Genomic DNA, 26,022 nt, shown 5'->3' with positions numbered 1-26,022 from the left:
TGTATTTTTGGCTTTGCACAACATATTTGAAGTTGCCATAGGAACGTCATTTTTAATCTGGATAACATAATTTCAGTTTACAAAATCACCTACAACAAGTGTGCTGTTATTTTGTTCATTCATATTTTTTTACTCTGATCTACTAAATTTGACTTTCAGTAGTCCTGGAACCAAAGTATTTTTATGTCTTGAGTGTAATCCAAGGAACATTTTTGGGGGAAAGGTGATTAACCTAACCTTAACTGCATGTTTTTTGGGCATGTGGGAGGAAACCATAGTAGTCAGAGAAAACCGACGCAAACACAGGCAGAACATACAAACTGCTCGCAGATAGAGTCCTGGCTGGAACTTGTGTCTATAGATGCATACAGCATGGGAGGAAACTGGACTCCAAAAGTGAATTATTCTAGAATAAAAGATGCCCCCATTTTCTAGCATAGTTTGAACCTAATATAAAAACGTAGGCATAGGCAGGCAGATTCTCCAGGAAGAATGTAAGTAGTGTAATTAGTCATAAGATATCATATATCAGCTTGTAGAAGTCTTTTGTTTAGGTAATGACATATTAGTTGTTTGTAAGGTACCACATCAGGTAAATAAGACATATGCCACCTATGGCAAAAAGGCAGTCTTTATTCATGCATATGCAACATTTTGGAAATTGGTTGGGTTCCTTTGGCCTGATGAAGGAACCCACTAGTGTTCCAAAATGCTGTACATGCATCAGTAAAAGACTGCATTTTGTATGCTTGCGAAATTTGTTATTACTTATACACATACACCCCAGGGGAAACATAGAGCAGTATCTCTTAATCTGATGTAAAGGTTATTTAGTGCATTGTCAGAACCTACTATGTGGATTCTATTGGAATAGATGTGTTTTCATTAGTGGGTTATCCCCAAATAAAGATTTACCTAGTATTGCTGGGACATAGTTCTTTAGGACTCAAGTCAGAAGAGCCAAATTGTCCCCTTTTGGCCTTGAGCCCTTTATCCAAGAGTGCAATTGGATCCTACTTTTCTTGGCAACTGCAATGCAGGATCTGTAGTCTGCTTGTTTACAGACGAGGAGTTTCATGGCCTTTGCTACCATTTATTAATAAAAAAGTAGGTTGGTTGAGGTAATAACTGGTATAATACGTCAGCATCATTACAAACATCTCCCTCACAAAGCTACTTTGACTCAAATAATTATCCGCTACATCTTTTTTTATTTCAGATAATTCAGCTGAATGCCTCAATTATGAAATGAGTGTTTTCACAATTCAACAGGCGATCTCTTATTTGCATAAAAATAAGCTTGCTTACTGAAAAGTAAAAGACTCTGAAATATAGAATTTGTACTGATTATCAGAAGGCTGTTTGTAAAATTATACTTACCCTACCAGGGTAGGATTAATTCAGTTTTAGCCCTATGATAATCAGGGCCTGTGGGAGATTCACAAGAAAAAAAAATCAGGATGTTATTTTCCTCGTCATTTAGTATGTTTCATAACAGAACATTCCTCTTTACAGACCAACACGCCCATAGCTATCTATACACAATATATACGCCTGACAGCCATTCAGAGTTTGTGACCCTCGTACTTCTATGTGCATAAAGAACTTTGACACTGTAAAGAATCTAGAATGTTCCCAGACTCTATAAATTACATCATACCGGGTTTCTGTAGCAGGTTCAGTCCTAGCTTTCTGTACATGTATGTGCAGAATATAAATTCCAGAAGTCAGAATTAAAACGTTTTATTTAAAAACACTAGTTTCCTTTTTATGAAGCTATATCATGTAGAGATTTGCAGTGTCTAGTTTTACACCGCCAGAAATGCATGGAAAGGAATTATTATTGTGCCTCCATACTAAACAAGAAGCATGTATATGTTACAGTCAAACAAAGACATTATGTTTTTAAAAGCATGGTATATCACAAGCACCTGGAAAAAATGCAATACATCTTTCTTGCACTTATTGTTGTGGTTCATCTTCTTTGCAAGCTCTTCTTGTCTATGTGCGTGTACCCTAGAGATGTTTACATGTCATTTTCAGATGGGAGCAACAGTGGATCATATATGTCTGTTGCAACAGCAACCTGTTAACTTGGAATGGACAAAAGAAAAGAAAGACAAAAGGATAACTAGGGTTTTAGTGCAGCAAAAAGGATAATATATTGTAAAGAACAAAATTGTAAATAACAGCTTTAGCAAGATGTAAAACATAGCATTTCATTTGGTCTCTCCCTTTTAGATAAGCATGGAAGATTGACCGGTATACTAGACAGTGATATCCCTGATTAAGTATTGAGAGAAACGTCTCGTACCCAACGTGTTTCACCGACAGGCTTCTTCAGGGGTTGAGCTGAGACCGTTTATTAGATTGGTGACTCAAAAGTTTGTCTTGGACAGGGAATGGAAGGTTGTCATGAAAAAGTAAATCCAAAATATTTAGCTAATAATGGCCCAAAGTATGCCACAGGTTGAATAAGTGTTACGTCTTGTAATGGCAGCCGAAGGAATCAAGTTTTTACTTGTACATTATATAATTATTTTGAATTCCTAAATCAACATTACTTGCAAATTTATGGTACAGCTATGGGTGAAAGTCGTGTACCCAGCTATAAAAACTTAGCAATGGGGGTTAAATTGATGAGGTGACCATCATTTGAGATCCCTCATTTCAGCCAGCATTGGACTTTGCAAAATATTGTGATAAGATTAGCATATATACTGTATAAGCTTGAACTTTATGTAAGATCTAGAAAATCTGACTGTCACAGATCCCCGCAGGTCTAGGGCATATGTGCCTCCTTCTGGCTCACCCTCCTTGCAGTCCCCTGCTGCCAGCACCTCCTCTGCCTCTGGATCCAACTCTCTGGACACTTCCTGGTCCAGGTCAGGTGATTCTCTATCAGCTGCTCCCTTGCCTCAGAGGACTAGGGTATTCCGCAGACGCACTCCCTCTGCTGGCAGGCAAGTGAACAACACCTGAGGCTCATTTCATCACCAGTATTTGTTGCCACTTTGTTTGATGGAGGGTGCTATTCCCTTATGGGCTGGCCCTGAAGTCTTGGAGAGTGCCTCAGCCTAACAACCAGGCACTCTCCCTTAGTGGGAGCGTCTCTTCCGGAGAGCTCCCAACTTAGTATCCGGTGGGACCTGCCTAGGTGGTCCCGAGGAGAAAAGGCCCCTCCCTGGCTTCGGCCAGAGGGGCAAGTAAGTCCATCCCGGCTTCGGCTGGGTGGGCTCAGTACCCAGCCCTCATCTGGAGCTTGGCTTCGGAGGGTCTGGGGAAAAGGATGGCCCTTCCTCTTTAGAGGAGGGATCACAAATAGTACCCCAGTGCACAGTATTCTCTCTGCTGGTGGGTTTGGTGTCTGCTGCTCATATGACCTACACTTATCACATCACATCCCCCTTGTAAGGAAGTGACCTGGCAACAGGAAGTTGCCTGGACAAAGGAGTTCCTTGTGGTTCTACTCCCAGGTTTCTACTGCTCCAGTTCCTGCGTACTGTTCCTGTGCTATCCGTGTACCGACCCCGGCTTGTTTCCTGACGACTCTTGTTTGCTGCCTGCCCTGACCTTTGGCTCATTCGACTACTCTTTTGGATTTTGCTCTAGCACTACGTTTTGGTTCCTGCTTGTTAGCAGTCACCTACCTTGGCAGGCACGGGGTCGCAACTTGGCATTAGATTGCTGCACCTCACCTCTAGAGGCTTGGCAGAAGACCAAGAGACTGCTTAGACCCTGCAACCTGTGCACGTCTCCACCCACTCGGTAGGTGACACAGTGGGTCCACCATTTAGCCCTGTGGAGCCGTGCCACTGAACCTTTTTTTTTTAAAGAGCGTATATATATATATATATATATATATATATAATCTGTAAAAAAACGAGTTCCAACCCCCTTTTGTTTTTTCTGGGATTTTTTAGGTACCTCTACAATAATACATACAATTACAATAAGTAAAACTGATTTTAGATTTATAGATTTTTAGGTAAATAATTTATAAATAAGACTAACCACGGTCATTATCATTATATAAAAACCTTGGATATGTTCTATTTCTGTTAAAGCTTATTTATTGAAAACAAAATGGTAACAATACACATTCTACTATAAGGTCAGTGAAGTGTTCAGTGCTTATGGAATTGTACAAGGCTGTAAGCTTGTAGGTGTAGGAGTCCAAAATATTCTGAAAAGGTGAGAACAGCATTTTATTTAACAGTAGGAAGAAAATGTTTTACTATATTCTAATGCTAAAGCTGCGTACACACTTCCATTTCAAACTTTTTTTTATATTCATGATATCTACTAGACCCTTGCTCGGACATATTTCTGTAACTTACAGGTCTAAAATTTAAAAAAAAAAAATTTCATGAAAAACAGTGTAACGCTTTTGGTACAGAAATCTAGACATCAGTGTAACGCCCAGGTGGTTAAATGAGTCACCATGGCTCAGAATTGATATGATTGAGAAACAGCTGGGAAAAATGAAGCTTGACAAAGCAACAGGACTTGATGGATTACATCCATGTGTCCTCAAGAGCTGAGCTCAGTTATTTCAAAGCCATTATTTCTAATTTTTAGAGACTCTTTAGTCACTGGCAAAGTACCGATGGATTGGCGTAAGGCCAATGTGGTTATCTTCATTAAGGGAGCAAAGTCATTACCAGGTAACTACAGACTGGTTAGTTTAACGTCCATAGTTGGAAAGGTCCTAGAGAGTTTGATAAAGAACCACATAGAGAAGTTTCTGCTGGAAAATAATATTATAAGTGATAGCCAGCATTGTCAAAAAAATTTACTCTCTTGTTATGAGGAAGTAAGTAAACAGGTAGACAGTGGAGTAGCAGTTGATATAGTGTACTTGGACTTTGCTAAACCATTTGACACTGTACTCCACAGACGGTTATTATGCAAGGTATAGTCAATAGGTTTAGAAAAGTCAATCTGTAAATGAATAGAGAACTGGCTTCTCTATTCCAGAGAGTTGTAATTAATGATTCATACTCTGAATGGTCTAAAGTTATTAGTGGTGTACCCCAGGGTTCGGTGTTTAATATATAAATTATAAATTATAATATTTATCCCAAATGAGTTTGGGATGAAAAGTACTATTTCTGTGTTTGCAGGTGACACTAAATTATGTAATGGAATTAGGTCCATACAGGATGTCTATAATCTACAAGCAGACCTGGATGTACTGTTTGATTTGGCAGCTAAGTGACACTTAAGCTACGTACGCCCGTCCAATGGTTCCGGCATGTGTATGTGTATGTAATGTACACCGCCCTTCGTCCATTGTCCGAACGACCCCCCTTGCGAATCCACGGAGGATGGACGACGACTGATCTCAATGCAAGGGAAAGGGGAAAGCGCGCAGCGGGTGCCGCTCTGTCATTCTCCCCCTCCCCTCTCCATAGAGCAGAACAGTGCTGTATGTACAGCCCTCGTTCGTGCATTGTGCAGTCCTTTGTTGTTGGAAAGGATCCTTTCCAATGACAATTAATTGCACATGTGTATGCAGCTTTAATATAGATAAATGTAAAATTATGCACTTGGGCGCTAACAACATGCATGCTTCATACTGTCTCAGAATATAACTGGGTATTAGGGATTTAAAGTAAAAATAACAGTGACTGTTGATTCAGGGATTATCCAATGGCCTCATGGAATCAGGAAGGAATTTTTTTCCCCTGTTGAAGCAAATTGTAGCAGGGTTTTTTTTTGCCTTCCTCTGGACCAACTATGTCTTATAGGGTTTTAGATCTGGCGTGTAATTTTTTCCCTAGTGGTTGAACTTGATGGACTTTTTTCAACCTAAGCTACTATGCAACTATGTAACTATATTAGAGAGCAAAGAAGAGGTAAGATGAAGAGGAAAGAAAATAAAGGAAAGAATGATAAAAGGAAAACAATGGATGACTAAAGATGAGTGAATGAGAGAAAAAGTAACATTTAGAGGACAAAAATAAGGAAGATACAGGAGAAAGAAGAAAAGAATAAAATAAAGTTTTGCTGGGAAGTATGAGAGATAAAACTTAAAGGTTAGACAGGAGGGATCATTGCATAGAGGAAGGAAAGTGAGGGAACAGGAAAAGAGTGGCAATAAATATCAGGAAGGCAGGAGAATTGAAATGCTGGGAGAATGGTAATTAGAGGATACACATAAGAGAAAGAATGTATAAAAAGAACCCGGGTGAAAGCCCTAAAACAAATACATCAATACACAATACAATATTTTTCTGGCATATTTTCAAGCTAACCACAATTTGAACAATTTGCATTAAAACATATCCTTTATGTTGCCTATATATTTGCACACACTGCATAGTCAACACCCTTTGGTGTGCTCCCCAACTAACAAACTAATGTACCATTACTTTGGTTTAGCAATCCTTGATTCCCCAGCCCACAACACTTCCAAAACGCCTATATGTTCAATGCAGACTGTAGGGCTGCTCTACTGTTCTTCTAGCACAACTTCCATGCAACTAAAATTGGTGTAATGACTTTCTGACTGTAGATCCATGGTCTTTAAAAAACAACTTTGCAAGAGTTACCCGAATCATTTTTGGTCTTCTTAGTCACTCTTTTTAGCACAAAAGTTTGAAATCAGTTGTTTGAAATCAACGTCACTTGTAGATTGTTTTTCCCACAGTCAAATGATTGATTAAAAGAAAAACTATAGCCTTCTATTTTACCACCATGATGACCCCACACATACCAAAATTAAAATGATCAGCTGACTTTGACATCTGAGGTTCATATAGGACAGGTTTCACCAGCTAACTGCTTATTGGGATTTTTCCTATTATAATCTCATAGATTTCAGGTGGTGGTGGGACATGTAGTGGGGTACTTTTTCCACATAGCAAATCTGCATTTGCAACAAATTAGATAATGAGAATGAATACACCATGTCATTTTTAGGTGTCATTTGTACAACTATTTCACCTTTATCTGTAGGATTCAACAACTATTTGTTCAAGTACACTAAAATACTAAAAAAAAATGCTAAAAAAACTATTTTCAGGCATTTGCTGTTTAGATGAATATATATCTTAGTGCAAAAACTAAAAATAATAATAATAAAAAAATCTTGTAACTTGTAAACCTATTGATTGTTTATTAAACCTTTTTAGTCTATTCATTTAGTGCACTCTACAACATCTTCCAATCATTATTTAATAATAATAAGTATTATTATTTAACATTATGCATATAGTGCCAACCTAATATCAGCTCTGTACATTAAAGATATAGACAGTGACACAGGAGGAGGAGAGGACCCTGTCCCAAAGAGCTTACAATCTAGGAGGTGGGGAAATATCACACAACAGGAGGGGAGATATGTAGTGATGGGAAGTAGTGAGGGTTTAGGAGATAAAAGACGGGTAGGCAAGTTTGAAAAGATGGGTTTTGAGTTATATTTTTAATGAGCAGAAAGTAGGAGCAAGGCAAATAGGACGAGGAAGACCGTTCCAGATATGGGGGAGCAGCTCTAGAAAGGTCTTGGAACCGTACGTGTGATGAGGTTATGAGTGAGGAAGTCATTAGTAGGTCATTGGAAGAGCGGAGAAAGCAGGTAGGGGGGTATTTTCCACCAGGTCAGAAATGTAAGTGGGACAATAACTGTGTAGGGATTTGAAGGCAAAGCACAGAAGCTTGAATTTGATTCTAAGGTGAAATGGAAGCCAATCGAGAGAACTACAAAGAGATGCAGCGGAAGAGGAGCGGAGGGAAGGATGGATGAGTCTGGCTGCAGCATTCATGATAGATTGTAGAGGAGAGAGTCAGGTTAGTGGAATACCAGAGAGGAGGAGGTTACAGTAGTCCAGATGAGAGATGATAAATGCGTATACAAGGAGTTTGGTGGTCTCAGGGGACAGGTAGGAGCGGATTTTGGAGATGTTGCGTAGGTGAAAGTGACAGGACCTGGAAATGTTCTGAATATGGGGGGTAAATGAGAGGGCCGAATCAAAGGTGACACCAAGACAACGTGCCTGAGGGGAAACCCGAATGACTGTGTTCTTAACAGTTAGAAATTAATGTGAATAAATGGAATTATATTGTAATTATCATATACTTTCTGTATAAATCTTTATTAGATTGTACATTAAGATTGTTATTTGTTGAAGATTATTATAGAGACCTGTTGATAATGTTAGGGAATATTAACACCTTTTCTTATTTGTGCCCTCTCAGGGATTTCCTTGCAGTTACATTGTCATGGCAACCTATAGAATGGTCAGCATAGGCACCAAAATCTCCTGCAGATTGAAGTATGTTTTATAATATTTAGGCTTTTTTCTTAGTAAACAATCTAGGTGTCATTTAGGATTTGCAGAGGGCTGAAATGCATACTAAACAATCATATTGTCACACACTGGAATCATCTAACACTTGTTTATTAAGAATTTTACACAACATGCACTATTTATCCAAGAAAAGAATAAATAAATCCTGTGTGAAAGTATGTGTGAAAAATCATAGATAGCCCTTGTGGTTTATTATTGCTGCTTTTCTGTTTTCTTCCTCTCATCGGAAAGCAAAAGTCTTATTATACTGATGTGAAGGGCAGATCTAGGGAGGTGCAAAGTTTACCACTGAAAGAGGGCCCCAGACTCTCCTCAGCAACTGGGGCCCCCATTGAGAGACCAAGCCAGTTTTGCCAGGGGCCTACAGTTGGCTGTGTCCGCCACAGCTGATGTTCACTACAATTGTGTACTACCCTAAACCACTAATGCATGTCATGCAGTAATAGGCGTGAATCTAAAAAAAAAAGGCAAACGTAGAAATAATGTCTAATATGTTTTAATGTTTGCTCATCACTCAGTATTATGTTCTGTTTAGAACTCCATTAATGTGAACCTGCCTAATTTTTTTTTTATATATATAGTTTTGTACAGACTGGATAGAGCCTTCTTCAAACTTTATACCCCTAAGAAACCCTTGAAAAAAATCGTAGATCTTGGGGAATTTTCTGTACCTGTATAGAGAACTGAAAACATCATTAGATTCATGCAGCTCTACTAAGAGATGTCGGCCTCATCAAATCGGATCAATCAACCACAGGGTGAGGAAATCCCAGCACGGCACCCTGATTAGGAATGGCTGGGTTAGACCTTCAAGTTCATATACTAGTTTGAATCTTTTGGGGCGACTTATGCTCATATTTGTCCTGGGTACAATATATCCAAGAGGCCAAGAAGAGCAGTGAAATCTTTCTAATTCTGGATACATGAAGTAGGGTCCTGTGAAACACTCTACTGTGAATATGCATGTGTCTCAGCAATGCCAACATGTCCTGCGATCTCATTGAATGAAATCATTATTGCTCTTTTTTTTGGCTGCCCAAAAATGACCTTGTGCTTTGCATAGGGTGCAACAGACCTGTCAAATGCCTAGGGTGGTAACAACATTGCCAAGCTACAAGGTGCGGTCTGCAGCAAAGATTCCAGTATTTAATTGTATGCACTTGTATTGATTGTAAGTGAAAATGAACTCAACGCCATCTAGTGGATGAATTGAAAATGACGCCTGTAATTATGTGTTACTGTGGAACTACAGTCATGAAAAAAAGAAATTCTAAGAATCATCTGGTCCTTAAAATGTTGTAAAATTATTTAAATAAAACCCCAGACGTAAAACACCACAACAGTGTAGTTCAGGGGTGCCCAACAGGTGGATTGCAATCTACTTGTAGATCTCAAAGGCAACGCGAGTAGATCACGGAGCCCTGCCTTTCAAAATACACTCCACCGCGCACAGGAGTTAATAAGTCCAACTTTTTATTTTTGGTAGATCATTTTGTCTTGGTCATTTTAAAAGTAGCTTGCAAGCCAAAAAAGTGTGGGCACACCTGGTGTAGTTACTTAAAAAGAAGCCAAAATGAAGGAGCTGTTTGTGAAAAACTAAGTACTCCTCATGATTCAACAGCTTGTAGAATCAGCTTTAGAAGCAATAATTTGAAGCAAATATTTTCTGTATGACTATCAGTCTATTACATTGTTGAGGAGGAATTTTGGCCCACACTTCTTTACTACACTGCTTCCCCCACAGCATTTCAATCAGGATGGGAGCTGGACATTTGACTGGGTCCTTGCAGAATCCTGATTATTTTTTCTTTTCAGTCATTCTGTTGTAGATTTGCTGCTGTGGTTGGGATCATTGTCCTGTTGCATAACATAATTTCAGATGGCTTCACATTTGAATTTAGAATACTTTAGTAAACCCACTACTGGGAAAATTGTTAACTGTCCTAAGTGTTTTGTACTTAATCATTTTTTCTCACTGTAGAATGATTAACTTAAAATTGTTTGGAAATGGCCTTATAACTCCTCCCAGACTTGGGGACAGCAACATTTGTTACTCTAAGATCATTACTGATGCCTTACAATGAAAACAATAGCAGATTCATTTTTGCAAATGGGACATGCCTATTCTGCAATAAAATAAACTTACTTGCCTGTTCACAATTATTTTACTAAACTCACCTTTTCTCACTATTCCCAATGCGAACAACTTCCCTCTTTTGGGTTCAGGATCTTCGAGTATCTTAATAACCCAGGTCCAAATGACATAACTTCCACACATGGCCATTGGACTTCATTCATTCCCAGAAGCCAGGTATGCCAGGACCAAAGCTGCTTATGTTCAGCTCAGTTTTACAGTTCAGTGTACATTCTACAAGAGATTGTGAATAGGCAGGTAAGTCTGTTTTATTACAGAAGAGACATAGCATGTTCCAACAAAAAAAGACTGAAAGATGCATGAACAAGCGCTGTACTTACAGCACCGTTTTGGCTCTATGGAGAGGGGAGGGGGAGAACGAGCGCTGCGCTCCCTCCCTTTCACTTGTATTACTATTTTTCGTCGTTCGTGGATCCTCCAGGACAGGTTCATCAACGAGGTTGGATTTTTTTTTTAACTTGCCAAAGAATTTCCAATATATTTAGTGTATTTCAGGTCTGCTGAATCCAGAAATGACATCTGTTTCTTTGAATTGGGTCTAGAACTTGTGATACAGGAATCGGAATAGACAGTTTTACCAACAACAAATGTTAACACAGAATATTGTTATCAATCTTTAATGACACCGATGTTTTGCATTTTATATAATAAATGTAGCAATATTTTCATGAAACATTCATTTGCCTTCCTTTTAATAATACATTTTCTTTTTTTACGTAAAAATATGAGTTCTTCAAGAAGTTGTTTAAATAACTCTAATGTATTTTGCTACATTTTTGGTGAATATTCTCAGCAAAAACAGAGAAGAAACATTACAGAATTTGTGAAACAAGCATATCTTGCATATTTTGGTAATAAACTGGGGCACCATAATAAGTATTAGACCCCTCATATGGTATGCAAAACTTGTGTGAAGTGTCTACGTCAGTGGGAAAATGGAATACTGAAAAGTTTGAAATTTGGTGCACGTATGCTATGGCAATAGCTGTCACTAGCGATTAGTTACCCTTTCATTTATCTCATAATGTGCAAATGCTTCTTCTTTAGGAACCAGTGCAGCAGTGCAGGTGACCCAGGAGCTGTACAGTGCTGCCTGGTCCTACACGGGTCTGAATATAGCCTAACACAGATACAAATGGAATCTGCCCAAGACTGGGGAAGAAACAATTTGTAATTTGTACATTGCCTTATAATTTATTTTAAATCATTTAAAAAAAGGCAGCACTTTAACAAAATATACCTAATGTACAAACTTATTTCTTAAATAAACTAATAGCTAAACAGGCTCATATGCCGGGTTACCCTGAACTGACACCATCAAGCTGCTGATTTTTGTGTTAAGTGGCACTAGCAAATGTGCTGATAACCTTGAAGAGCTGAGTAGGCAGTGTTGTCAGGTCAGAACACTGTGACAAATCAGAAAATAATAGTTTAAATTCTGAGATGGAAACAGCCTAGTTTGCGAAAAAAAGAGAGGAGGTAGTGACACAGAAAATGCATCAGGAACCAAACAAGTACAGTGACATAAAAGAGAAGAAATAATGACAATAAGAGAAGACGACAATGACTAACATAACAAGAGATAAGTGAGTATGAGAGATGCAAACTGCCTATGCTATTAAAATGAGGGGGTAGAGACACACAAAACACATGGGGAACCAAACATGAGTAAAAGTGACACCAAGGGAACAGAAGACTGCAAGGCAATGACCACATATACAAGAGATAAATATGAGAGTAGATGTTTGGAGATCCATCAGAACATTGGAGTAGTGTGGCACTCTGACGCAATAGCTATATCTACAACAATTGTGGCTTATACAAAAACTGCCAACAATAAATTATTTGTGGGTGAACTAGAATACTGAAATCAAGGCAATACCTAAATACACAGATAAAGTACATACTTTTTATGAGACCTGTTAAAGGATTTACATCTTAGTCCATCCACTCATAAGATTACCATAGCCATGTGTATCAAGGATGGAACTTTTCCTGCAGCAAATTCATATTTATTTACAGGTCCTCTCCTTACTGCTTTAGGTAATATTACAATTGACTTTTATTAGCAGTAATGAGTACTGCGGTAATCTACAGCAACAAGATCTTTCATTAGATTAGTACAATGGTAACAGTGATGCTGATTGTTTTATATGGGTCCTTATTAAATAGGCCAGGGTCACACAGAACAGAATATGTCTACTTAAAAATATTAGTTCTTTACCCATCATATGTTGAACAAGTAAACTATATTCTTAAACTTGTATTACTGGCAGAATCAAAAACAATTTCTAATGCTTCTTCTCCTCTACACCAGCATTTATTCATTTATTATGAGAAGCTGCAGTGCTGCAGGTTGCATTGTATATGTTCCTTTTGAATTTCTTTGCTTGTATGTATTTGTCTGTCTGTACTGTACTTTCATTACAAATCAGAATGAGGGAGTCTGAAGAATAAACATTTTTCTGAGCTCTATTTTGTTAATAATGTCCTGGTAGTATCGGAAAATGCATTAAAATTAAATAACATGCTAGAAACTGGACCGTGTCCTACTTCGTGCCCCATCCGTCTGTTCTTTTCAAAGCAGCACATTGTCATTACAAAATACAGTGTAAGGAGGACATGGGTTGTAAAATTAACCTAATGCCTTGACACTCTATTGACCCCACAAAGTGTTATATAGAAGGTACAAAATCCACTGTAATCTGCTTTAAATGTATGAGGGCCGATAAGAAAAAGCACCACCCACGTTCCATGCCCAAAAATAGGGCCTGGTTTGAACATTAAAGGACCTACTCAGTTTTATTCCCAGCTTTAATGAGGAATCTTTACATGTATGTGTGTAAAAACCATACAGTTGGGTCCATAAATATTTGGAGAGACAACTTTTTTCTAATTTTGATTCTGTACATTACCACAAATAGTTTCAAATGAAACAATTCAGATGCAGTTGAACTGCAAACTTTTAGCTTTAATTCAGTGGGTTGAACAAAAAGATTGCATAAAAATGTGAGGAACTAAAGCCTTTTTTTACACAATCACTTCATTTCAGGGGCTCCAAAGTAATTGAACAAATTAAAAAGCTGAAAATAAAATGTTCATTTCTAATACTTGGTTGAAAATCCTTTGCTGGCAATGACAGCCTGTAGTGTTGAACTCATGAACATCACCAGATGCTGGGTTTCCTGCTTTTTAATGCTCTGCCAGGCCTTTACTGCAGCAGCTTTCAGTTGCTGTTTGTTTGTGGGCCTTTCTGTCCGAAGTTTCGTCTTCAACAAGTGAAATGCATGCTCAATTGGGTTCAGATCAGGTGACTGACTTGGCCATTCAAGAATATTCCACTTCTTTGCTTTAATAAACTCCTGGGTTGTTTTGGGTCATTGTCTATCTGTATTATGAAACGCCTCCCAATCAATGTGACTGCATTTAGCTGGATTTGAGCAGACAGTATGTCTCTGAACACCTCAGAATTCATTCGGCTGCTTCTGTCCTGTCATGGATAAACACTAGTGTCCCAGTGCCACTGGCAGCCATGCACGCCCAAGCCATCACACTGCCTCCGCCATCTTTTACAGATGATGTGTTATGCTTTGGATCATGAGCTGTTCCACACCTTCTCCATACTTTTTTCATGCCATCATTCTGGTAAAGGATGATCTTGGTTTCATCTGTCCAAAGAATGTTTGTTCCAGAACTGTGTTGGGTTTTTTAGATGTTTTTAAGCAATCCAAGTCCAATCTAGCCTTTCTATTCTTGAGGCTTATGAGTGGCTTGCACCTTGCAGTGCACCCTCTGTATTTACTTTCATGCAGTCTTCTCTTTATAGTAGACTTGGATATCGATAGGCCTACTTCCTGGAGAGTGTTGATCACTTGGTTGGGTGTTGTGAAGGTGTTTCTCTTCACCATGGAAATGATTCTGCCATCATCCACCACTGTTGTTTTCCATGAACGTCCAGGTCTTTTGGCGTTCCTGAGTTCACCAGTGCTTTGCTTCTTTCTCATGATGTACCAAACTGTAGATTTGGTCACTCCTAATATTGTTGCAATTTCTCGGATGGTTTTTTTCTGTTTTTTTCGGCTTGAGGATGGCTTGTTTCACCTGCATGGAGAGATCCATTGACCGCATGTTGTCTGTTCACAGAAAAATCTTCCACATACAAGCCCCCCCCCCTCAAATCAACTCCAGGTCTTTTATCTGCTTAATTGATAATGACATAACAAAGGAATTGCCCACACCAGCCCATGAAATAGCCTTTGAGTCTAATGTCCATTTACTTTTAAGCCCTTGAAATGATGTGATTGTGTTAAAAAAGGGCTTTAGTTCCTCACATTTTTATGCAATCTATTTGTAACCCACTGAATTAAAGCTGAATGTCTGCAGTTCAACTGCATCTGAGTTTGTTTCATTTAAAATTAATTGTGGTAATGTACAGAACCAAAATTAGAAAAAAGTTGTCTCTGTCCAAATATTTATGAACCTAACTGTATAAACTATGTGTAAACAAGGTTTATATAAAATATGCATTCACCTATTCATACAGTCCAGCGACATCTGGAGTCCATGTGTTTTCTTCACTCCAATGCCACCAGTTCCAGTCATGTCATATCTTTATCTCTCTGTGACTTTCTCCTTCTTGTGCCAGCCTCCATGAAGACATGTAGAGCAATACTATGTGTGATTCAGCAATGGCTCCCTCCCAGGGCCACCATTCAACATAAACTTTCTATTTCAGTCCAGAATGTTGCAGCACCTGTGGATGATGTTGATATTTACCTTTTCTTGGATTTGCTCCACTTATCTAACTAACCTAGCATGCAGCTGCCTTGGGTTTCTGGTTGGCTACAGCAATGACGATAGTGGTATAAGATCTAACAAATAAAATGAGTTTTCAACAGTAAAAAGAAACAATACTTTATTACATGGTAACTGTCCTATCAGCAGAATGCTTACTCACCAGAAAGGTCTAGTGAGGAGAAAACATTGAATTATACTTCAAGGCATTCTCAGCTTTTTATTTGAAGACATTATGAGTTACAATATTGTCCTCAAAGCTTTAGGGGTGTACATATTTATACACATTTTCAAATCCAAATTGTGAAAAGTCAAAGGTATAGTGCTCATTGACTACGGACAAAAACTAATATAAACACATAAAGATCAAAACATTGAGATGCTAATGAGTAAAATTCTGATGCAAACTGAAACTGTTCTCGAAGTTTCACAGGTGTCTCAAACACAAACAATATTGGGTGACAATAAAATATTTGGGGCTCTCAAGCTAACTTAAAAAATTAGGTCCATGGATTTTCGTGCAAGTACATTAAGCAGTATTGTGATTTTTGAAAATTTGGAAACTAATGAATCCACCAAGGTAAAGTAAAATTTCACATGTTGAATTTCTACTCTCATCTCTCTATATATGCAAAATCTACAGAAAAAGGCTGTTCTTGAGCAGGCTTTTTACAACCTTTTTACCCCAGGGGAACCCGTGAAATTATGTTCAGGTCTTGGGGAACCCCTGCTGAAACCAATTTATTTTACTTGAAATGTTCTATATTAGTAGCCAGTGGAAATCATACCCACTAAAAACCTAATTGAGTCATGAAGCTAGCTATAAGTGGTCTTTGCCCCAGAACTATGCAGGGATCATATTATAGGAAAGCCAGTCAGCCACAGTTCAAGTAACCTCCTAATGAACCTTGGTTAAGAATCCCTAGTCTAGAGCTTCTATATCCCATCTTGGTATTGCTACTACCAAAGTCCTGAGTGCTGGACAGCTAGGTTGCAAAATGTTGTTCAAGGACTTGACTTGTGTGTCAGATCATTACAGCTGTCCCATAAACCATATTGGATGTCAACACTTACTCATATCACCCTTTACAGGGAAAGGTAAAATCTGCCTAAGACTGGGCTGTCTATAGCTGAGAGGGAAGAGAGCTGGGCAGCCTCGATTGCCTGTGTATGGCTAGATTATGAAATTGGATCAATTTTTAGAGGCAAGCTGTTGTTTGAGAGAACACACTTGAGAAACAGCTATTGTATTACACTCATAATTACAATCTGTTCATATTTCCATTACCTTCTGTTTCATTTATACTAAATATTCATATTGTGTAACATGTTTTATCTTTTATCTTTTCTATAAAACGTGCCTCGTTTAGTATTTAATACTCAGTGCTGCTCATTTCTTAAGGGTATTCTGTTGTTTTGATAAAAGGGGACCACTGTACCCCCAAAACACAGTGTTGGTATGGTAGGAAACCACAGTAAAGATTTTTTTTTTGTTTCAATCATTTTATTAGTTTTCAGTAATACAAACATAGATATGACAAAAAAGGAAATACGAAGAAAAAGGACAAAATGTAAATATAGCAGGGGTTATACCTCCATACAAACAAGAAAATAGTACAAAACTTATGTCGCCTTTCGTACGCATTCCATGACCAGTGTATATTGGGGGCAGCTCCAATGGAAAGCAACAGAGACCTGGAGAAAAAACAGGGAGGGGGGATGCGTAGCCAAAGATGCTGTATCAAACATTATTTTTCATATAAAGAACATAAAATATATAAAAACATTCAACCATGAGAACTTTGCCATGAGTCTTGTATGCCATTTCAGGATAAACCTGGATATGTCATATAGACCTCTGTTTGTACATCTTAAAAACATGGGGGAAAAACCAAAAAACAGGAGTGGGTATGGACTTGGGAGAGTGTGTGGAGGGGAACCTGACTGGCCCAATATTCCACAAGCCCGTAAGACTAAAGCTAACTCTTCCGTGTCAGCGATTCTCTGTAGGTTCAAGGCCACAGCAATTTGAACTGGGGCGATTCCTTAAACCAGTCCCATACGGACCACGTCAATTTATATAGCTCCATCTTATTCTCATCTTCTGCAACTAATAGCTCCATTCGTTGGATCTGTTCTAATTCTGTAAGCCATTCCCTCATGGATGGCACTGTGGATTGTTTCCATTTTCTAGGTATTAATGTTCTAGCTGCAGTTAGAAAATGCCTGAGTACATCCCGTTTACTAGCTTTTATAGATCCCGGGAGAATAGACAGTAAGGACATTTTGGGAGACATTGTTATAGCCGAATCAGTCACTTTATTATATAGGTCAGTAATCTGATCCCAGAGTCTACGAATTGCAGGACAATCCCACCAAATGTGTAGCATAGTGCCCCGTTGAGCATGGCATCTCCAACACTCATCAGAAGAAGAGGGGGAAATTCGGTGTATATCAGTCGGGCATATATACCACCTGGATAAAATTTTATAGTTGGTCTCTTGAGCCTTACATGGAAGTGCCATTTGATGAGTCAATATAAAGGCCTTTTCCCATTCCACGGGGGATATGGGAGATCCCAATTCAACTTCCCAATATTTTATATATGTGGGGGCGTTATTGGCCGAAAGTTTGGCAAGCACTCCGTACAACTGGGAGATAACGTGGTCCGGCCTGCGTGTGTCGTTCAGTAAGGTTTCAAATGCCGTACGGTTTCTGTAAAGAACTTGTGTATTGTGAAATGTGGATAAAAAGGATGACAATTGATTATATGACATCCATGCGAATGGTTTCCTCTGCATCACGGAGTTCAAAGACGAGAAGGGAGGCAATCTCCCATTCTGCAATACACTGTATATCTGTCTGTTGTCTTGGGCCGTCCAAGATAGAAAACTACCTACATTCAGCGCCGGGGGGAATGCTGGGTTGTCAAATAGGGGAGTCATAGGGCCTAACTTAGTGGATACCTGGCCAGTTCTAGTGAGACCGTCCCATACTTTCAAGAGGTCTGAGGTTACTATTGAGAATGGCTGTTGTAAGCGCAACATAGATCTGTCCACCCATAATAATGATCGTAAGTCAATGGGGGATAGAGAATTCTCCAGGGTTACCCAGCTTTTCCTGTCTCCATTATGAAACCAGTCGACTATTCGTGATAATATGGTGGCTTTGTAGTAAAGATTAAAGTCAGGAACCCCTACCCCACCTAGTGCTTTAGGTCTAGTGAGATATCGTAATGCTATCCTGGGACGTTTCGTTTTCCAAATAAAATTTCTGCACAATTGTTGTATTTTGCCTAGAAAAGCGGGATGCAGATAGATTGGGACCGTTTGGAAGATATATAATATTTTGGGTAAGACATCCATCTTTAGGGTATTGATTCTCGCGAACCAAGAGAGGGGCAATACAGCATATCTTCCCAGGTCAGTCTTCAGTTTACCCAGTAGCGGTTCATAATTATATTGGAACATTTTGGAAGGGTCTGCTGATATAAATATTCCCAAATATTTGATCATATCCGTACAATGCCTAAAGGGGGTGTGGTCTTTAATATATTGTATCTGGTCCGATTGGAGTGAGATATTGAGCACTTCAGATTTAGTAAAATTTACTTTAAAATTGCTCACCTTCCCAAAGTTTTCAAACTCTTCTATAATATTCGGGATAGACCTTTGGGGTGACGAGATATACATGAGTAGGTCATCCGCGAAAAGGGACAATTTGTAATGGTGTTGTCCAACACGAATCCCTTGAACATTAGAATTGTTCCGCAACGCCACCGCCAGATGTTCCATCACAATAGCGTACAATAGTGGAGATAGTGGGCACCCCTGCCTAGTGCCATTAAGAATAGGAAATGGATCTGACAGGCTACCATTGATCCTCACTCGAGCCCTGGGGACCGAATAGAGTGCCGCTATTCTAGCTATCATACGGGGCCCCAGGCCTATCTGAATCAGGGCTTGATACATAAAAGCCCAATTAACCCTATCAAAAGCCTTTTCCGCGTCAACTGATAACAGACACATGGGAGTTTGCGATATTTTGGCGGCATGGGTAACCAGCAGGGTTTTAATCATATTATCTCTAGCCTCCCTCCCACTGATAAAACCAACCTGGTCGGCATGAATCAAATCGGGTAAATATGAAGCTAATCGGTTAGCTATCAATTTGGAGAAAAGTTTTGCGTCTACATTAATTAGGGAGATTGGCCTATAATTTGAGCATAGCGTGTGGTCTGTGCCTGGTTTAGGGAGGACTGTGATATGTGCCTCTAGGCTCTGTGTGGGGAACAATGTGTCGTCAGCTATGGACGAAAAAACCCTTGTCATAAATGGAACAAGAGCTTCTGCGTGTGTTTTGTAGAATTTGGGGGTAAACCCATCTGGGCCGGGGCTTTTGCCGGCGGGAGTGTTACTAATCACCAACGCCACTTCCTCTTCCGTGAAAGCTGATTCCAAGCTAGAAGATACCTCTGGGTCTAGTTCTGGTAACGCTGTAGAAGCTATATACTCTCGAAGGGATATGGTCGGGTTCGTCGTGTTTTGAATATTATATAAGTCTGAGTAGTATTGTTGAAATGATTGCAGGATGTCTTGCGGGATAGCAGTAATACCACCCTTTGTGTTCCGAATATGCGGGATATATGAACCTGCTGGTCTTGGGTGAAGGCCTCTCGCTAATAGTCTACCACATTTTTCCCCCCATTGGTAATAGGATTTTTGGTATTTGTCTCTATACTTTTGATGAGCTAGGTCAAACAGTTGTAAGAGATGTCTCCTGGCAGAAGTCAGTTCAGAGAACACGTCAGAAGTCAAATTATTCTTGTGTAGTCTTTCTAGCTTCTGTATTTTGTCGATTGTAGTAGCTATATCCTGAGATCTAATTTTTTTAAGTCTCGCCCCCTGTTGGATCAGCACCCCACGCAAGACAGCCTTAAGTGCTTCCCATTGAAAGGGAAGGGAGGTATCATCCGACTCATGGTCTTTCAGAAAATATCTAATTGTATCTAATATAGCGCCCTCGCATACCGGGTCTTTAAACAGCGAGTCATTGCATTTCCAGGTCCACTCTCGAGGGCCCACGAAAGGGGTCTGGAGGGCGAGAGTTACTGAAGCGTGGTCAGACCATGGGCAACTGTCAATTGACACCTCCGGATGCCAATCCAAAAGCCTATGACTCACCATGACATAGTCGATACGTGAGTACGTGTGGTGGGGGTTAGAGTAGAACGTGTAGTCCTTAACATCCGGATGCAGAGTGCGCCATACGTCTAGAATTTGTAAGTCGTGTAATTTGGCCTTGAAAGAGTTCAGTTTTGAGTAAGATATGGAGGAATGACCAGAAGATGTGTCTAACCGGGGATCCAAGGGAAAATTAAAATCACCTCCGATTATCAGTGCACCGTCTGCATAAGTATGTAGCATAGACAAATACTGGGCCGCCGCTACCGTCGGCTGTTGGTTAGGTGAATAAATGGATGCAACGGTAAATTTCTTATCCCATAAGGATATTTTAGCAAATATATATCTGCCTGCTGGGTCTATGCAAGTGCCCAGTATTTGAATAGGAAGTGACTTGTGAAAGGCTATTGACACCCCTTTAGTTTTGCCTGTCGGGTTGGTACTATGTATCCACGTGGGATAATATCGATTGCGCAAAAGGGGCACCTTTTGAGAATGGAAATGGGTTTCTTGGAGCATCAACATATGGGCTCTAGCTTTATGTTGGCTATACCGTAATTGGGATCGTTTGACGGGACCATTGAGGCCTTTGACATTGAGAGTGCGGAATTATCAGCTTTTGTGTCATACCGGGCTGAGGAGGCATGATCTTATCAGATACTGGAGTGAGCTGTTTAGGCCAGTCAGGATCGGGAAATTAAGTAGGACTAACAACAGGGGACAGTGGGGAGTTACAGTCGGCTGAGTGGAGCTAACTCTCAGTCGCCTAAGGGGGGGTCACTAAGATAAGGCTTAACCTTATTCGCCGCCTATACCGGCGGTTTACCTATGTGGGTAGCGTAGCAGGGGGGAGAAGCGGACAACGCAAGTATTTGTGGGTTTCGTAGGTGTACCCACTCGGGGGAAGGAGCCAGTGTTATACTAAACTTGTTAGAACATAAAACAATGCACATGAGTTAACCAATACTGAACATTAAACCATTACACACTGAGGAACATAACCCAGAATTAACCATCATATGCAATAGTATAGGATCTCGTCAGGCGTCCACCCACCGCCCCCCCAGAAAACATTCCCTTCAGACTAGTAGAGCACATATCTCCGGTGGCAAATCGGATTAGACTGTGAGGGGCATTCGGTAGAAGTATATCAGAGCCCAGGGATTGTCACAGTGGATTGGGGCCATAATCCTTGTGAGTAGTATCATACAAGGCTAGGGAGTGGCATGACTAAATGAGCACATACATAAGTGTGCTACGCTATGTATTAATGAGGAAATATGCATATCTAACCACGGGTCACGGGTGATGCGCCCTGTGAAGGATAACTGAGGAAGGAAGGAGGGAAGGGTCTCAGCATTAACCAAAATACCCCCGCCCTCGTTATAAACCCCGTTACAAACCAATCCACTGCCAGGTAAGTTCAACAGTTCAGTGCTGTGTCCAGTGATCCTTCCGTCTCGTAGAATACGCTGAGCCAGAAAGTCCCTGAGTCACCGGAGAGTTACCGGAGGAAGAAGAAGAAAATAAAGCGTTTGTTGCCCAAACCAGGTGAGTATACTGATTTGCGAGGCCGATGACCGGGTGTCATCCGAGACCCTTAGAACCGCTTAGGGGTGGGTAGAAGAACCTGACAAGGGCAAATCCGGATCATGACCAAGATTCCGTTGTCGCCTAGAAGGGTCGGGTAGAGGATGCTGAAGTTGGTCTGAAGGAGAAGGGTTCCCGATGAAAAGAGCTGAGGGAACAGCTGGCCAGTCCGGCAATCTGATATCAGGTAGCTGAAGAGCTCTTTGTAGTTGGGGTAAATCCGAGGGATCTCTGAAAAAGTGTTTTTTACCGCCATGCCTAGCAATAAGGTGAAATGGGTATCCCCAGCGATATGGAATATTGCGATCACGGAGCACATTCAGAAGAGGTTTAACAGCTCTGCGGAGATCCAGGGTATGTTTGGATACATCCGGCAATAGTTGTACTTGGGCCCCAGCATATTCAATGGATGTGGCGGTTCTAGCTTTTTTCATAATGTCCTCTTTAGTTCTATAAAAATGAACCCGGCAGATCACGTCCCTTGGCCGCGGGGGGTCCCGCCCGCGGGGTCCAAGGGTCCTGTGAACCCTATCCATCTCAACATCCACATCAGGTGGGAGTGCTAGTAGGTTCGCAAATATAGTATAGGCGGCAGAGTATAACTCAGAATTTGGTACCGTTTCCGGTAACCCTCGAATGCGGATATTATTGCGCCGATTGCGGTTTTCCGCGTCATCTTGAAGTAGGTATAGCATGTTAATTTGGGCCGCCTGGCGTTCAAGAATGGCAGTCTGGGAAGCCACTTGAGAGGAAAGTTCCGTACATTTGTTCTGAAGTACATTGGTGGTAGTAGTCACCTGCTGTAAGGTCTGTTGTATACGGTGGAACTCAGTTTTACAACTGGATTCCAGCCGCTCAATACTACGATTAAGGTCAGCCCTTGTTGGTAGGGCTCTCAAGTGGGCCTTCCAATCCCACTCTGTATCCTCCATCCCTGGGCTAAGTGACTGATTAGAAAGATCCTCATGGCCAAAAACTGTACTAGGGCTTTGTGTGCAAAGCAAGGGAGACCCAGGTACCTGCACACTTGGAGATGTCCGGTCTGTGTTCTCCCGGATGGCCACTGCCGGTGATGTAGCTGTGGGAGGTGCTGGTGAGTTATCTGCAGCCTCACGCGGCCCGGATCCCTCCTGAAATTGAGGCCGCGGCTTTGCGGCCTGTTCGCCTGCGGCCCGATTCCAGGCCGCAAAGAGCCCTGAAAAGCCCCTGGAAACGGGCGTCTCGCCACCGGAGCGCCCCTTCTGACTCCCCTTCTGTTTTGGCCCCATGGCCGATGCAGATAAGCACTGGTGTGCTGACACGTGTGGCTCAATCCCCCTTGTAGGACACGGAGCTGTGCAGGCTCGCGTCCTAGTCCGCCATCATCCGGCCACGCCCCGCTAAAGATTTTTTTTTAATAACTGTGAGTCCTGACATCTTTGCTATCAGGATTTGTACAGACTCACCATTGTCAAGCACTAAGTGGAACTATAGTTCTGCACATATAAAGTGCAAGCTGAAAGGATTCTGAAAGAACAGACATGCACAGCTCAGTGTAGAATACACAGATATGCCAGTTATGCTGGCATCCTTTGGGGCTGCTGGGACTGGATTAACTCCCATGCCCATGATGGCAAATCAAGGTGGATGAAGATCTGACACCCAGACAAAGACCAGGTGAAGATGCAGTGCCTGCGCCAGTGAGAGTAAATCAAAAACTACAACCAGACAGGTCCTTTATAATATATATTTATATTATAATATATTTAAATTATATATTTATATTATATTACATTCTATAATATGAATTTATAATCAAAAAACATTTTTTTTTTATTTAAAAGGTTTAGTTCTGTGATGGTGATTTTACTGGTTTGAGGGCATGGCAACATTGCTGGGTAAATCTTAGTGTCCTCCAGTTTTCCACGTACTTAATTGCCACCTAACCTTAAGTAACTAAACTGTCACCAGATGAATGCTGTGCGTAATGACATGAATTACAATACTTGCACCATTTATTGATGTATTTATTGATATCTAATTGGCAGGAATATTAGGCAAAGAAGAGTCATTATATACACACAGGGTAATGTTTGGGTGAATAAAATCATCATATTCAATAAAATAATAAATGCTGACTGGCAGTGTACTGCCACCCACACAAGCAAGAAATAATAGTTTAATTATACCTTTAAATATAAAATACTGAACTTTCTATGGCCAACCAGATATGCAGCAAGAGAACTATCTTTTATATACAGGTAGTCCCTGGGTTAAGGACATCCGACATACAGACACCTCCTAGATAGAACCGGGGCTTCCCTGCTCCCTGAATGCAGGATGGAGACTCGAAGTGGGGATGCATGACTTGCAGAAGAAATCTTTTGCTAAACCCAGCTGAGGTTGTGGATGATTTTAGGGGTGTGAGCTCTTTCTGCAGCCTCTTGAAACTCATTAATGACCAAGACAAAATCTGCAGTTGTTTCTTTTTGCATATCAAAGCACAGCTTGCTCCAGAAGTTAATGAATGTCTAGACTTCATAAAGATCTTTTTTTTTTTTGCTTTGTTTGTGATTAACTCACTGTTTTAAACAGTAATTGACACCAAGCTGCCTAATAATATGTTGAGACAAACATCTGTTCTAATTGCATTAAAATAATGTACCTGTTCCAAATTACATACAAATTCAACTTAAGAACAAACTTACAGTTCCTATGTCGTATGTTACCCAGGGACTACCTGTACAGTCAAAAACTCCAATTAGATTTAAGAAAAAAAATTATTTAAACTTTGATACATGTGTATGTGTTAATAACACAGCCACATTGCCAATGTGAATGTTATCAAAGAAACCCCTAAATTAAAATACCTGCAATACCTTTCAACTCGGCGTGTATTTTCTGTTTTTATAAATACATTGCGGAGGAGGATCGGCACTGCTGCTTTGTTCTATAATAAAAGATGGACAATCAGACAAGAATACAGAGTTGACAGTTGATATGGACACAATACATTCCTCCACTCAATTCTCTGGAAGGTGATGACAATAACGAAGCATCCATTATATCCTTGCACCTAAATCTCAGCATTCAGGATGTAAAAGTCATCTGCATTAACAAAAGACTGGGAATTTGTTTAAAAATCCCAGAGAAAAGATAAGTATATCATTTTTACAGATGTCCAACAGCAATCCTAAAGTATTTGTGTTGGTTTTGGCCCCGAGTGATCAGGTAACATATATGAGGCATCACCATGTGAAATAAGTATTAGAGAAATAATTCTAGGTCCATTATGAAGGGTAACTTTAAATTGATGAGCTGTAGAGGCTTTTACTGTGTCACCTATGTATAATTTCAAAGTTTATTAGTTTTTGACATTTTGCTGATGCTCTTTTACGGCTTGACATATTTGGTATTTATTTAGTCATTGAAGTCTCATTTTTTGAATGTTATAAAATAAAGTAGGACTTGTGTTTTGAGCACTAAATATCCTAAAAACTTTTTTTTTTACACCTTAAACAGAATGTCAAAGAACAATAGTAGCATCTTTTGTCTCTAGTTCTATCATTGGATTTCCTAAAATATGACAATAAAATATGTCTAAGCAACTTAGTTTGCCAATCCAGTTGTCAATATTGGCAAGGTTCATAAAAATGGGATTTATTGCCCCCTTACAAAGTATTCCTGGGAAGCCTTGTTGAATAAAAATACCTTTTTAATGACCCAGTGTGAGGTTTGACAGATAAACATTTGACAAAGCAAGGTACAGTACCATCCAAGCCTACACAGAGATATCCAAAACTTCTTCTATGACTCCCCTTTATTCTCTCCTTCTTTTGTCATTTTTCCGTCCTTTTTTCTTTGTTTATTTGCTTCCTTCTTGTTTCCCTTTCCCTAAACTTAGAACCCTCTTTCTCCGCTTTCCTCAGTCGCCTAAACTACCCCTATACTTCAAACTAAGCAATATAGAGCAACTACACTAAAACCTTCTCAACCATCTCCATAA

The 26,022-nt window shown here is 40.0% G+C and overlaps 1 protein-coding gene across 1 annotated transcript in view; it reads right to left on the bottom strand.

Moving 5' to 3' along the window:
* PER2 (period circadian regulator 2) overlaps positions 1 to 21,093 on the bottom strand; it is a 51,704-nt gene extending 30,611 nt beyond the window's left edge. Inside the window, exons 1-2 of the mRNA XM_072410106.1 lie at positions 21,078 to 21,093; positions 20,448 to 20,617 (exon numbers count right to left, since the gene is read on the bottom strand). Coding sequence (XP_072266207.1) covers positions 20,448 to 20,617; positions 21,078 to 21,093 — 186 coding nt within the window. The remainder of the gene's footprint in view (positions 1 to 20,447; positions 20,618 to 21,077) is intronic.
* Between the last annotated feature and the right edge of the window lie 4,929 nt (positions 21,094 to 26,022).

This window comes from Pyxicephalus adspersus, chromosome 4 (genome assembly GCF_032062135.1).
Source record: "Pyxicephalus adspersus chromosome 4, UCB_Pads_2.0, whole genome shotgun sequence".
Taxonomy (NCBI): domain Eukaryota; kingdom Metazoa; phylum Chordata; class Amphibia; order Anura; family Pyxicephalidae; genus Pyxicephalus; species Pyxicephalus adspersus.
The sequence above is the reverse complement of the archived record's forward strand: the minus strand, read 5'-3'. Positions and strand labels throughout refer to the sequence as shown.